The 15,010-nt window shown below is 38.1% G+C and overlaps 1 protein-coding gene across 2 annotated transcripts in view; it reads left to right on the forward strand.

Moving 5' to 3' along the window:
• The window catches only part of LOC140726772 (E3 ubiquitin-protein ligase SH3RF3-like), a 328,412-nt gene extending 317,982 nt beyond the window's left edge, over positions 1-10,430 (forward strand). For both annotated transcript variants that reach the window (XM_073043582.1, XM_073043583.1), the window contains 2 exons: positions 644-984; positions 8,841-10,430. In XM_073043582.1, coding sequence (XP_072899683.1) covers positions 644-984; positions 8,841-9,009 — 510 coding nt within the window. In that variant the 3' untranslated portion in view covers positions 9,010-10,430. The remainder of the gene's footprint in view (positions 1-643; positions 985-8,840) is intronic.
• The last annotated feature ends 4,580 nt before the right edge of the window (positions 10,431-15,010 follow it).

The raw sequence follows: 15,010 nt of genomic DNA on the forward strand, positions 1-15,010 counted from the left end.
GCCATATCAGTTCCTTTTATGGCATAAATTGTAGTTCAACTCTCTGCAAACATTTTAGGTTTAATTTTTAAGTTCCTAGTTGGACTTCATATTGCATAGAATTTGAAGAAAGTGTCAGTTACGCTGCACCTGATGAGAGATCTAAGGAACATCTCTTGGTAAAGGCCTCACACTTGTTACTATAACACAGGACATGGTGTTGTGTCTTTTTAACCATTTACCTATTCTGCACATTATATTTCAGATATATGGATTAGCTGTATCAACAATAGCTATAGATTTAATCCTGTAAAATCCAGGTTGTGTCATATCTTCATACACATTTTACACTTCAACCATAGGAAGTGATTTCTGTGTAACTGACCAGCACGAGTTTTAATGATGTTGTATATTCCTGACGGGGCTGGTAATGTACAAATTTGAACTAGTTTGATAAAGAAGGGAATAAATCCACTAAGCCAGTGGATAATCTGCTTCAATTGCACTTAGATGCAAGATCACTGTTACTGAAGAACTGGATATATAAAGGCTATTGGGGGATTGTAAGTGGCCTAGAATCAAAAGCATGTGATCAAATAGACTGAAAATTTTAAGTATTGTACTCTATTGGTTTGTTTCTAAAAACAAAATCTGTTCATTTTAGAAAGAGAAGAAAAGTGGACTCTTAAAGCTTCTGTCAGGAGCCTCAGGAAAGAAGAAGTCTCGCTCACCTCCGTCAATGTCTCCAACTCACGACCCGCCACAAGCAGCGGCAGAGAACGCCGTGCAGGGAGCCGTGGGCCCTGATGTTAGTTCAGTCTCTAGCCATGGCAGGGCTGGATCTTGCCCTTTGGAAAGCGAAATGCAAGGGGCTATGGGAATGGAGCCACTGCACAGGAAAACTGGCTCACTGGATTCCAACTTCTCCATTTCTCCACCCACAAGGCAGCTGTGCTCCTCCATGGTTGCAATCCGGCCAGAGCTGAAGCCACTTTCTTGTGAAAGGTAGGCACATAATTTCAGAAAAATATTTTTTGTTGCCTTTAACAAAGTAAAAATGTTAAAGTGAAAATGTAAAGGGCATGTTAAGTTCCCTTTATGGTTACAATGTACGATAATTTATATAATGACTTTTTACCCATGATCACTGCTTGCATTAAACTCTGCCTTGTTTGAAAATACCTTGCATCACGCTTGTGAGAATCTGAAGGCAAACCTGTCTTCAGGTGTTAGGAATTGTGTTTCTGCTTCATGCACTATATTGTGAACAGGGGCGGTAAAACCTTTTTGTAAGCAAAGTGGTTTGTAATAACACAATAATGTTCTGCCCGCTTGCATTATGTGCCTCAGAAATCAATTCCCCCCCCCCCCCACCTTTTCATGTTGATTAAAATGACAGTGAAATTTCAATCAAGGCTTGAACTGAATCAGCGATACGTTAGTGTAGTCCTGTTGCAGAGAAGTGACCCGGGTTCAACCCCACTGCTGTCTGTGAGGAGTCTGTAGTTTCTCCCCATGACTGCATTGCATTTCTCTGGGTGCTCCGGCTTCCTCCGGGCGCCATGGTAACATATTGGTTAGTGCGACGCTATTACAGCTCAGGACGTTGGAGTTCAGTGTTTAATTCCGGCAGTACTCTGTAAGGAGTCTCTTCAGTGTCCTCCCATGGAATGTGAGAAGTTTCTCCAGTTTCCAAAGACATACCCAGTACAGTAGATTAATTGGTCATTGTAAGTTGTCCCCCTGATTAGGTTATGGTTAAATCAGGGTTGTCAGGGGTTGCTGGGCGGTGCAGGCTCATTGGGCCTGAAAGGCCTATTACCATGCTCTATATCTAGATAAATAAATAATGTTTTACATTTAAACCCCATTATCTGGTGTACACCTATATTTAATCAGTGCTAGTTGGTGTGCTTTTGGGCTCCCACTAACTACCCCTCTCCCCACCCAACAATGGCCATGGTCCTACCCAATTTAATATGGAATTTGCTCTCCTTTATCTGGCAGAAGCCCTGTGCACAAGTACAAATCTTCTGCTGCCAGTAAGTGCTGGACTTGCCAGCAATGCCCTCATCATTTGAATGTAAAGAAACGTTTTTCAATTTGTGATGAGAGAAGTTTCATGTGAGTTGGTTCAAAATAATTAGAAAGATAAAATCTCACATTAATCATCTTATCACATTACATCTTCTGTACAAAAGTCAGATTATCTTTTGTCAACTTTGGTTATGAAAGCAGTTCGCTGAGCTGTTGCCATTACTTTTCAACTACATACAAGATACAAATAGCAAAAAGACACTGTCAATTGAATGTCACTGTCAATTGAATGTACAGAGCCTGGAGGAACGAGGTAATCAGCACGTGAGATTTGTGCAAAAGGAATGATGTAGCAGTAGAAAATTACATTGATCTCAGTAGTAATTGCAAAAATGTGTCCAAAAAAGTAACTAGACCAAAAACTTCAACTACATAATTTGTGCAATCTGGCTGGGGTCCTGTTGGAATAAGAACATGGTGTTGTCAGAGATCTGACAGGAAAATGGAACATTTCCAGTGCTTGTTCTTGGAATAGATCCCAAGCTTTTTTTCCTGTTTACTCAAGGGGTAAGAATATGTTTCACTACTGACAATATGCTTTGATCAATTTTCTGCATTATGAATTTGGATGTATCATGATCTAAAAGCTAAGCAGAACAAGTCAATACTATAGGTTTAATTATCTGAAATGAAAAGCAACAGACACAATGGACAGAACTATACACTGGCTCATTTTTTCACAATAATAGAAACCTACAGTATTCTATGACAGAGGGGTGATTATTTATTGATGCTGGTTTGTGTTAATGATACCGTAAGAATTTCATAAAAGTTCTCCTGTAAGAATTTTCCCTGTTCAAGTATGTTATTGATCATTTTAATTTTTGCAGAAAGAAACCACAGCTGTCACTCAATACCCTTTACAATAAAATTCAGAGGTTCAAAAAACCATTTTCAACAACTATAAGAGGAATTGGTTTTGTCTCTTAGAAGTGAAAATTAACTTCAGCAAAGGCAAGAGTGTGGGTAAAGAGAAAAACTAACAGTTGTCATTAAGCACCTCAGCCCAGTACCTTTTCTATGAATTGATTTTCATTTCCTTCGGTGTCTGAGAACTGGTGGATTCGTTTCTTCACGGAGGTTTCTGGAGGATCCTACAGTAGTGCTCAGATTCCATACTGATACTACTGGTGCCTGAAAACTGATAAGTTTTAAAAAAAAGGCATATATAAAAGTGTAACAAAATTTTAAGGTTGTTTCTTTCATTTCTCAATCCATTAAACTCACAGGGAGATGCCAAGGTCAGGAATTAATCTACTTAATAGTGGATAAAAGAAATAAACTGAATAGGATAAATATAAATGTTCAGAACACTCAGACTGTCTGCCTATGTTTCATTTCAATGTTGTCGGAAAGTGGAATGCACTGAATAAATAATCCACCAGTTTAACTCCAGGCAGTTTACATGCGAGTCCAATGTGAATGAGCCTGAGCTTGCTGCAGCTTGCAGAACCACATCTCATCTAGTTCTACAACAGCTTTTGGACCATTTTTAGAACATTAATAGCAGTCTACAGTACTTGACATCGCTGGATGTGAGCACTATTGGTTAAATGTATTCAGTCTGTCAACTTGTTATAATTACGGTTGGTTGATTTCTAAAAAAAAAATTACTGCTGAAACCCTCAGCCCTCCACAAGTATGAGTTAATCCAAAATACTTGCTATCTATTCCCAGACTGGACCACGTCCATTCTTCCATTTCATTGCTCATGCTGGCTACACTGGCCCTTATGTCCAAGGATAACCTTAACTCTAAAATAGTAAATTTAATTTACAGTCAACATGCTTCACTAACTCTGTAATTTCAGCTTCACAATTTAGATTTCTGCATTCTTCCATTCCTGGCCTGGTGCAATCCCAGTTTTTAAAATTGGCAATCATGTTCTTAAAATTATTTCCCTTTATCCTTTCTTCCTGTGTTATGCCACTTTGTGGAGTTTAACCTTTTGAATAAACTTTAGTCTCCTGCCCTGTCAGACCTTTCAGTCATCATGCAGTGATATTAACATGCACGTTGTACTCCTCCAGCTGAAGGTATTTTCCCATCGTCATTGGAATCCGCACCATTGCCTTCAATGAGCCAGCAAAGCCTTTGGCCCTGTGAGGAAAGTACCAAAAGCTCAGACCTGGCACAAGACTGTGATCTCAGCTCTCCTGCATGCTTCAGTGACATGAACTACCTACAGCAGACAGTTCAAAGCATTGGAGAGATGCCACCAATGATATGTCCAGACAATCTGTCAAATCCACTGGAAAATAGAACAAACCAATACTGGTGTTCATGCTTAGGGCAATATCATCGGCTTTGAGGCCATAGTTACACTCAGATGGGAATAATCACCCCCCTGAAGCAGGTACATTAGCAGTTAAAACCTTCCCAATTGTATCAGCAGAAGTCTTCCCCATGGCTATATTGGGCCTGGCTCTGTTATGAAGTAAACCACCTAACCGGTGCAGAATTCAGCCATTCCAGAATCAGTTCTGATACTCTGGAATTTACATTATCTCCTATTTATACTGTATTTGGCTGTATTGGACTGTGCAAAGAATCAGAGGTTGCTTCCTTTTGAGCTCCTGTGCAGCACTCTTTTTTTGATCAGACAACCCTTTATAAAGGGGCGACACAGCAGCATGATGGTTAGCACAAGGCTTTACAGTATCACCGATCCAGGTTCAATTCCCATCACTGCCTGTTAGGAGTTTGGACATTTTCCCCATGGCTGTGTGGGTTTGCTCCAGATGCGCCGGTTTCCTCCCACAGTCCAAAGATGTACAGGTTGTAAATTACCCTGTGATTAGGCTAGGGTTAAAATCAGGGGTTGATGGTCGGTGCGGGTCGGAGGGCCAGAAGGGCTCATGTATCTCAATAAATGAATATTTCGTCTCTAAACGAGATAAGAAGCATCTGAGAATGCATTGAGAAATCCAGATATAGTCATCAGGAGCTCAAACAGCCATCTATGCATCAAACATCTCTCTCCTAATCTATGGATCCCAGAAAAATCTCATCTGCCCTCAGAAGCCAAAGAATTGAAGTGGAAGCAAATTATTCTTGATCCTGAGGGACTGTCCAAGGAAGAGGAAGAATGAAGATGTCATTAAAAAATATTGAGGCTGGTCTATCAGCATCATTGAGTGTTGGGACCATTATCCCCCTTTGGAGGATGATGCTGTAGCTGAATGTCATTTGGGCTGGTTAAAGTCAGAACCAGTGTCTTCTGTTCATTTCAAAGGAAAGTGCAGAACAAGGAGATGTTTGATTTGATTTAGAATGGAGAGTGGGCAGAGAGAAATACACAAAAGATAACTAAAGAATTGTAGAAATAAATTCTCAAGATAGAAAAATGTATTTTAGTACAGTTGTGTCAAATTCTGCATGATGTCAAAAATTGCTGAGATTGTGGAACATTGGATTTCACAAAATATGCAAAAAGTGAAAAATGGGTTAAATTTGCAACTGACCAAATTCATCGTTATAGTAAGGCCATAATTTGGGCTTGACATTGTATATTCAGCATAATAAAGAACAGCTGTAAAATAGGCCAAGATCTAGTTTTATTTATAGGATCTTGTGAGAATACCTATTCGAGTCCATTGCTACAAGATTGGGTGAGGATCAGTGCAATAGAAGGGAACAAGATGGCCGTGCACTTGGTCGTAATGGCCTCTCTGGGTCCAGCTTCCTGCCCATTACACCGCTGGCACTCAGTGCAGCAAAGAAGGCTCTCTATCTCTGGCAGTGTTCAGAGCTTCCTCCTTCGGGCTAGTAGCTTCACAAATGTCAGTCATGCAAGGCCCAGGTGGAGACTCAGGAACACCATTGCAGTCAGATGTACAGGAATTCTTCATTACTGTTTCTGTAACTATTTTGTTTCACCAGTCAGGGTTGTTAGCCCTGAGCTAATCCCCTGAACCTGGAGGACCAGGTTCTTAATCTGTCCTCTTCTCTGACCTGTTTGACATGGGTGACTCTACCAAAAGCCAAAGCATTAAGCTCTGACTCCAGCCAACGTTGCTCTCCAGATCACTGAGGCACACAAGCCTCCAAACCACGATGTTGTGGTCCCCTCGGAGGTCTCTGAGTTCAAACAAAGGTGTAATTATTTGTCCTTTACATCTTTTTATTATGATTGCAAGATACTGATAGATATTAAGAACTTCAAGTACTGTACATCTACCCCACTAGCGAGTTGCTCGATAGTAGTGGGACTGGACTTGTTGTGCACTATGTTGCCACCTGGTACCAGTCACCCAAAGAGAAAGGCATCAGAGGTGGTGTGAGGTCCAACAAACGGAGCAAATGGTGGTCTTGGACATTTTTCTTGTGATCGCAAGACCCTGTTGAGCATGGGTAACGTAGAATAATGCAAGTCTAGTTCATTGGTGAGACCGGCAGCAGGGTGGCTGAGTGACCTCGGCCATTGTGCGGGTCAGGCCCTCATGCTACACAGCTGCCTCTTGCAGCTGCCCAGGGGCGGGAGTGCCAGAGGCAGTGAAGGAGAGAGCGGAGGCGCTGCTGGAGTACGTGCCGAGTTGGGGGCTGGCCCCAACCGTCAGTGCTGCTCTCTTGGTAGAAGACAAACTGGATTGCATTTGTCCATCATGCACTAGAGCATGATGAAGATTGCTGTGTGCTTGTTACTGCAGGAACGTGGGTCCAGGACAACATCCCACGCATCATCAGGCCCTGCCACTCAGGGACTTGGGCCATATATTTTTTGTTTGTGACTGCATTTTTTCCTTCTATCGTAATTATATTGCAATAGTAGAAAGACATGTGCCCTCCCTGCCACATCATATTCAGAGTCACTGGTTAACAATATTTAATACAAAAGCACTTTAGTTTGCTGCTTTTGTACGATTCATCTGTAGATTTTATCCTTACCTTAATAAGTTATCGTGTGTTATGTGTACCACTGTGCTTTACACTCTGGTTTGGAGAAATGTTGTCTCATTTCTATATACATTATATGGTTATATACATTTTACATGTATACGTATGTAGATATATGACAATAAGCTTCTCTTATGTGCTGCATACTGTTGGTACTGTGTTTGCACCTTGACCCCAGAGGAACACTTGTTTTGTTTGGCTGTATTCATGTACATGGTTGAATTTCATTATATCCCTACTGAACTAAACATTGTGAATCAGATGAGGAATTTGTAAATAATCTTTCTTTTCTCATTGATCTTTTATCAAAACACATTTGTAGCCTGATTGCGAGGGTGAAAGAGGATTCATGGGCTTTGTAGTTCAATTATTGTGTCCCGTGTTCTCTTTATTTTTAATTTGATTTTTTGAAAAAGGCAGATTTCTGGACAAGATAACATTTTTGAAAAAAAAGCCTGAATTTGTTCTGTAAAATAATGGCTGTCTGAATGATTCAAACTATTTTGCATAAACGTGGGAGTACTAATAATTTTCCCAGAGTGTACTATGAACCCACTACTTAATTTAGAAATAGAAAATAATTTTTTGAAATCAAGAGTTTGAGTACGAATTAAATGGAAAGGGCAAATGAGTTAAGCAAAAGGGAAAGTTGTAAAGGTAAGTTGTTTAAACAAATTAAATAATCAGAATCAGGTTTAAGATCACTGGCATATATTGTGAAGCTTGTTTTGCAGCAGCAGTACATAGTAGTCAGAACTATAAATTACAATAAGTACATATTTTAAAAATTAAATAAATAGTGCAAAAAGGGAAAAAGTACTGAGGAAGTGTTCATGGGTCCATTGTCCATTTAGAAATCTGATGGTGGAGGGAAGAAGCTATTCCTGAAGCATTGAGTATTTTTTCAAAGTATGTTTATTATCAAAGTATGTATACTATACACAACCTTGAGATTTGTCTCCTAACAGGCAGCCACAAAACAAAGAAACCCAATAGAACCCATTAAAAAAAGACCGTCAAACACCCTATATACAGAGAAAATAAACAAATTGTGCAAGCAATAAAAGTAAATAATATTCAAAACTGAAATTCATGAAAGTGAATCCAAAACCACAAAGCCAGTCATCACTGCAGCCTATCCAGCAGTCAGTGAGTTGCAGGCCACAGCCTCAGTTTGGCACAGAAAGGAGTAAACCTCGCAGAGCAGCGAGCTGAATACTGGCCCATCCCTCGTCTCCTGCCCTGACACCCTGACTTTTTCATTCTGGCCCAGTGCTTAAATCAGTCAAACAGTGGATTGATTCGCACTCTTGGACCCAGTCCCTGCTGCTTTGATACTGTGCTTGGGACCCGCCATCTTGATTTGGCCCATACCCAACCTGACCAATTCGGCCTGGCACTTAAACAAGCAGAGGTTTGACTGATTTCTCACTCTCGGGCCTGGTCCTTGCCATCTCGATTCTGCCTCACCTCAGTTCTGTCGCTTCAAATCACCTCCAAGTCCGCCCCAGCAGCCAAACATTGGCTCATTCTCCACTTGGGCCCAGGCTCCAGGGCCTCAATTTGGCCAGTATACACCACGCCACAACCGTCCTGCACTTTCAAGATTTCAGGTCACACTGCAAAAAAATGCCAGGTCATACAGGCGGTTCAAAAGCTCGACTCCTAAAGGAAAGTTACAGGCTTCTGATTGGCGTGATCATTTCCTGGAAGAAGTGTAATTAATAAGTAATTAATAGTTGTTCTTGCTGCCAACAGGTCATCGCAGTCCTTCATAGGCACCATTTAAACCAGAACTAACACTGCGCTTGTTGTATTTGCAAAGCAAGAGCTACTCCTAATCAAATTTTACTTTCCTCTTTTGGCAGGTATCGTGTACTTGTTCCTTATCCCCCACAGAGTGAAGCTGAGATAGAACTGAAAGAAGGTGATGTAGTGTTTGTTCACAAGAAACGTGAAGATGGATGGTTCAAAGGCACATTACAGCGAAATGGAAAAACTGGCTTATTCCCAGGAAGTTTTGTGGAAAACTTCTAATTAGTCTTGCTTATCCAGAGCTGCTGTTTTACTAATGATCATAATGACTGATTGACATTAAACACAAGTAAATAAACTATTAAGCACAAAATCACAGGAATCAAGATTTCACTGCCATGTCACTTCCAAAGATACTAAAAGTCCTATCTATAATAATGGCTTTTCATTTATGAAACTGTTGTATAAACGTGTACATACTTACGTATGTTGAATCAGTGCCTTCCCCATGAAGTCACAAACTGAAACACAAGTACATTTGCATTTAAACTAGACTGAAGTACATTTATTCTTTACTGTGTAAATTATAAATTTGGACTTTTTTAAAAAAAATAGAATTTTTATATATCATAACTTATTTGGTAAGATTAGCACAAATAATGAATGATTGTATGTGAGGTGCTTTCTCTGACTGGTAATTCTGACTTTTCTTCTTGCAGTATAATAATTAGCAATCAGGAAATAATTGGAACTGTCAGCCATCAAGAGATAAAAATTATTTACTGCTAGCCAACTAATTTGTTGCTTGTTGTTCAATTATATTAGTCAGATAACTTTGTCTAATCCACAAATTACATCAGTTAAATTTAAAGATGTAGCAATTAGTAAGACCACATTAATGAGCTGAAAACTATTTCACCCTATCAACTGGTTGGATTATAAGAAAGATGCCAACTTATAGGTGAGTTCACAAGAGAGAAAAGATGTTACTAGTCTATTGTCAATAAACTTAAGAAAATTTGGGAATTTTTTCCCCCCTCAAATTGCAACAATATTAGAGAAATTACTGTCATAATGGGCTGGGGGACTGCAATCACATTCTGTATGAATAATTATTCAGTAATACTCAGATTACCTGGCACCCAGTTTGAAAATCTCAATGGTTCAGCATCTAGCTCGCTCTTTAATCTATAGTGTGTGGTCAAGCTGGGGTCTGGGGTGTTGGTCAGTTGTTTTGACAAGTTGAAACTCAGTGTTCTATGTCCTGCTCCCTTTAATCTCAACAGATTTTCTGAAAGCTGCAAAAAATGAAACAAAACTATGTTAGGATAACAATCCATAGTCTAGAAAATCTGCTGTTCATTATGACCAAAATCTTAAAAAAGTGCTAGAATATCTGCGTTTTACTGTAATAGAAAACAAAATGCTAGGTAGGTTGTTTGCTTGTAAACCACTCAAATCGGGCTCATGCTTTCAGTACATTGTCATGTGTAATGATTTGGGTCTCTTTGTATTTCTTTTTTGTCTTCACTTTTCCAAGCACATGTCTCTGTGCTAATCAAATGATCTGGAACCTGTCTGCAAAAATTCCTGCTTTGAAGGTTGAATGTGCAGCTTGCTGGTCTCCAGCTATGAACTAGAAGAAACTGATTCCTTCACCCTGTGGTTCTCCCCCACTTTATAGAAGTTTGACTTCATGACTTAAAGGTTTTGTTTGATGCATAATATGGCAACGGCATGTTGAGCAAATACTGTGATAGGCCTACCCAAAACTAGATGGAGCAACTTTGCAGACGTTCCAGCAGAATGGTGGTTAGCAGAGCACCCCCTCAATACTACACATATATTAAAAATATACATATTTTATATATGTATGGTATAGGTGAGCACCATCCACCTATACCAGATGTATATAAAAAAATGTAAGTTAATAGTCAAGTACACAGTCATTTATCCCAAAAAGAACAGGCATGCACCCCTTCAAAGCTGATATGTTTAAAATTGCACTCAAGTCCCCATTTGCTTTTAAATTAAACAGAGTGCAACTTCATGACCCTTTGTTTTGCTTTTTGAATTATATAGTCCAAGTAGCACGTGACTATTATTTTTATATCATATCTGCAATCTTTTATAAATTGGCATATTTATTCGAGGAAGGTACAGTCAACATCGATCCTTAAATATAGACTTACCCAAGTGTTTGTAGCTAAGTATGCATTTAAAGACTTGCATCTCATTCCACAAAGCAAATCATTTTTGGGGTTGTAAACACACAAAGTTTTAACCAATCTGCACTGATTTCTGTATATGACATGTCTAAAGAATAGTGTAGAATAAGAGTCAGGATTCCATGTTATGGATATTTGAATATTCCAGAAGCTGCAGTTAGTTTTTTTTAGCATAACGAGAAAAACTGGTGACAGTTACGCAGTCTGATTACTGCAAAGCCCATGCCATTGCCTCATGGCCCAGAATATCACAATATCTTTACCAATTGTGGAGACAAAAAAAAAAACGTGCAGTTTTAATTTGCTTCTTTCATAGTTACACCCCGGTGATTGTTCTTGGAACCTGGACGAACTGGGCAGTGGATGATCTGAAATTTGCATTAAATGAAACGGTCTGTGCTTCATAATACAATTTCTAGAAAATTCTGATTCTTTAAACATGACAATTTGAAGATGGGTTGGGGTGTATTGTAAACAGAAAATATATAACACCTAGCTTGCCAAAAATCACCGTCAGTTCCTGCGCTTCCTATTTGGTCCAGCAAGATGAGCTCTATCATCACGATTTTTTACTCATTTACTGAATGTATGGTTTCAATTAGGATCGATTTACATTTGGCTCATCAGTAAAGAATAAGCATGTTCTGAGCTTACAAGAACTGATGTGGGAGCCTAATTGAGAAAGTAATTCCAGTCTGCTAAATAACAAACTTGTTCATGATCAAACAGCCAACTATATATAATAGCTATATTGGATTTCATGCCCCTATGCTGGCAAGTTAATTTTTTTTTCAATGATTGATTTTATTCCTTTACCAAAATGATTCAGAATTGTACCCATGTCTTGCACAAGCAACAAAATTAAAACTTGTTACCAATTTAAACATCAAAGTCCACATAATTAAGAATGGCTTATAAATAGTTGGAGATAAAGATTAAATTAAATACAATCCTACTCACTTTTAACAAACATCAATCTTCTGGAAGAATTACTTGATAAACTAGTGTCATTTATTTGTAAGCCCGGAAAAAATAATTGCATTGAAACATAATATCACAGACCTCAGCATAATGGAACTGGTAGAGCACTCTCTCTGCCTAAGCACATTTTCTTAATTTTATTTTGTTAGGACAGTATCCTTTTAAGTAGGTTTTTGAATTTGCATTATACATGCAAGGAGGGGTACAATTAATGTGAAAATACACTGCCATTGCTGAGCCAGTCCAACATCTTCACTGCTGCATGTAATTCGCTTTGAAAAGATAATCTCAGTTGTAGTTAGGCATCATTAGGAACAACAGCAATTTGACGTTGTTTTCTCTGTAAATATAATGCTATTGTCATTGAGTTTCAAATCCTGTAAAATGTTTTTGTAAAATTACAACTGTTCAAATAGGAATACCACAACACTATTTTATGTCACATCCAGTCTTTTTACAACATACCTCAGAGTAGAAGTAGTTACTCATTCTGATATTAACCCATGAGCAAGCACTACATAGATGAAAATAAACAACTGTTCTCCAGAGAATATTAGTTCCTTGCATTGGGTGCTCAAATTATCAATAAAAAAAATCTAATCTTTTAATTTCCTCTCAAAATTCCAAAAGTTAATAGAAACAGAGTGGAGTGATATTTTGTTGTAATGTTCCTTGACGTGTCTTGTTATCCTAACCATCTTTGTGAATTGCTTCCTCTTAAACATGCAAAGATTTCTTTCTGCAGTCATTCATTACACCATGCAATGTATATATTGAGTGTAACTGGAGGAAGTGTCAACAATTTAAAGTCATTTCATTTACTGATTCATTTGAAGGAATGAAAGAGCTTGTGACTTAAAATTAAATGAAAATATGATTTTTTTTTCATTTATCTTCAAAACCAGTGCCACTTTGATTTGCAAAGCTTTCAGCTCTTTAAACTCATGATACAATCCTTTCAAAATTAGTTGGAAGAGGAACTTGTGTTGTTTTAGCTTTAGATCATTCTTGATTACATGGCACTTGCGGTGACATCTTTAAGAATTTGGATTGAAGGAGATACTGAGCTGAATTATCATCAGCAAAACTACGTGCTCAATATCCTTCAATCATTCAAAGACCACATCATTTTAGTTAAACTGCTTCAAATAGTTAAGCAATGTAATTATAAGAACACCCCCTAACAAAGATCATAGTTATTTTCTTCTCACAATAAACTGAAATTAATCTAGAAAGAAAACATTTTAACTGATAAAAATTCTTTAAGAATATTTAAGGGCTATTGCTATCTATAACAAAAGATATAAATTAACTGCTAAATTGGTAAATACACTTAGTATTAAAATAGCTTCCTCTGGTGATCTTGGAGCATATTTTCTAAAGGAAGTACGAGCCTTGCCTACAAGGGCAAATGCATATGGGACGTCAGTCCTTTGTATGCTGATAAATATCTTACATGGAACTATTTGGCATGATAATTACACCAAAAGAGAACTTGTTCTGGTTCAAATGTCATTTGAGCAAAAACAAAAAAGACCCTAACAAGAACCAAGCACTGAAAGTACAGTGCACTCAGTAAATGTGCACTGATTATTCAACTCGGACTTTCCTCCTCACCAACCTGATATATGCCTCTTTTGTGGACCATATACATTACCTTCTTATTTTGTTGAATATTCCAAGTTAATTAAAAAAAAGTGAACATGTATTTTAAGAAAATATTTTGAGAAAAGTCTGAAAAAATGTCCTAAGTTATGACTTTTAAGTGGTTATACTTCATTTCCTATTTAACAAGTACTTCCTAATGGTTGCACTCTTAATTGATGGGAGAAAAAGACATTTATCCTTTTTTATGAAATTGCCTTTTTTTTTTGCACACGTACATCTGTGAGATTTTGTCAAACAGTAATAAAATGTTAAATATGGCTACATCTTCCATGGGTGTGATTTAGGAATTAATTCTTTGTGTAGTTCTGCTTCCTGATCTTTGAATGAAACACTTGACCAAATTAATGTCACACATACCATTTCTAACTATTTTTCAATCAACGCAGAAATCAAGCATAGTTTTCATCACAACATTTCTTCTAAAGGTAAAGAAAGCTCAGCTATATGAAAGAAATTGTTTAATATTCAGGCTGAGAATTTTTCCAAAGGTAGACCATGAACTCAACTCCAGATAGAGCCATTGAACATCTTCCACAGTTTAATGAGGTGTGATAATAACTAAAGCTTATCAGCAGTGCATAAAACATTTAAAAAAAAAAAATAGTGAACAAAAAGCAGTGAACTAGAAGTCAACAGCCTTCGGATGAGGTAATAAATAATTGAATGAACAACAAACAGTCTTGGATCTAAATTAGACAGAATACCAAAATAGCATGCAGCTTTCTTACATAAGGATCCTTTGCCAGTTAATATTTTTTCTCTAGTGAAATTGTTTCTGCTTTGAGGCCCTTCCCATTATACTACCTTTTAAGACAACTGAAGAGCAAGACTTCTTAACTTTAGCAATAGAAGTATGAAAATACAACCAATTTTCTAATGATGCTTCATAAAACATTCCCCTTGTACAGGGAGTGTTATCTCCCACCAGATTTGTCTCTGTCACATTATTAAAATCACATTGATATATTTTGTATCTGTGACAAAGATAAGCTGTTCCTTCACCATCTGCCTATGGATTCATCCAACACTACTTCTCTATACAAGGCCATAAGAAAAAGAAGCAGAATTTGATCCATTGAGTCTGCTCCACCATTCCATCATGGCTGATCCAATTTTCCTCTCAGCCCCAATATCCTGCCTTCTCCCAGTATCCCATCATCACCCGACCAATCAAGAATCAATCAACCTCTGCCTTAAATATACATAAAGATTTAGCCTCCACTGCTGCCTGTGGCAACAAATTCCACAGAGTCACCTCCCTCTAGCTAAAGAAATTCCTCCTCATCTCCATTCTAAAAGGACACCTCTATATTCTGAGGTTGTGTCCTCTGGTCTTAGACTCTCCCACCATAGGAAACATCCTATCAAGGCCTTTCACCATTTGATAGACTTCAAAGAGGTCATCC

This window comes from Hemitrygon akajei, chromosome 4, assembly GCF_048418815.1.
Source record: "Hemitrygon akajei chromosome 4, sHemAka1.3, whole genome shotgun sequence".
Taxonomy (NCBI): domain Eukaryota; kingdom Metazoa; phylum Chordata; class Chondrichthyes; order Myliobatiformes; family Dasyatidae; genus Hemitrygon; species Hemitrygon akajei.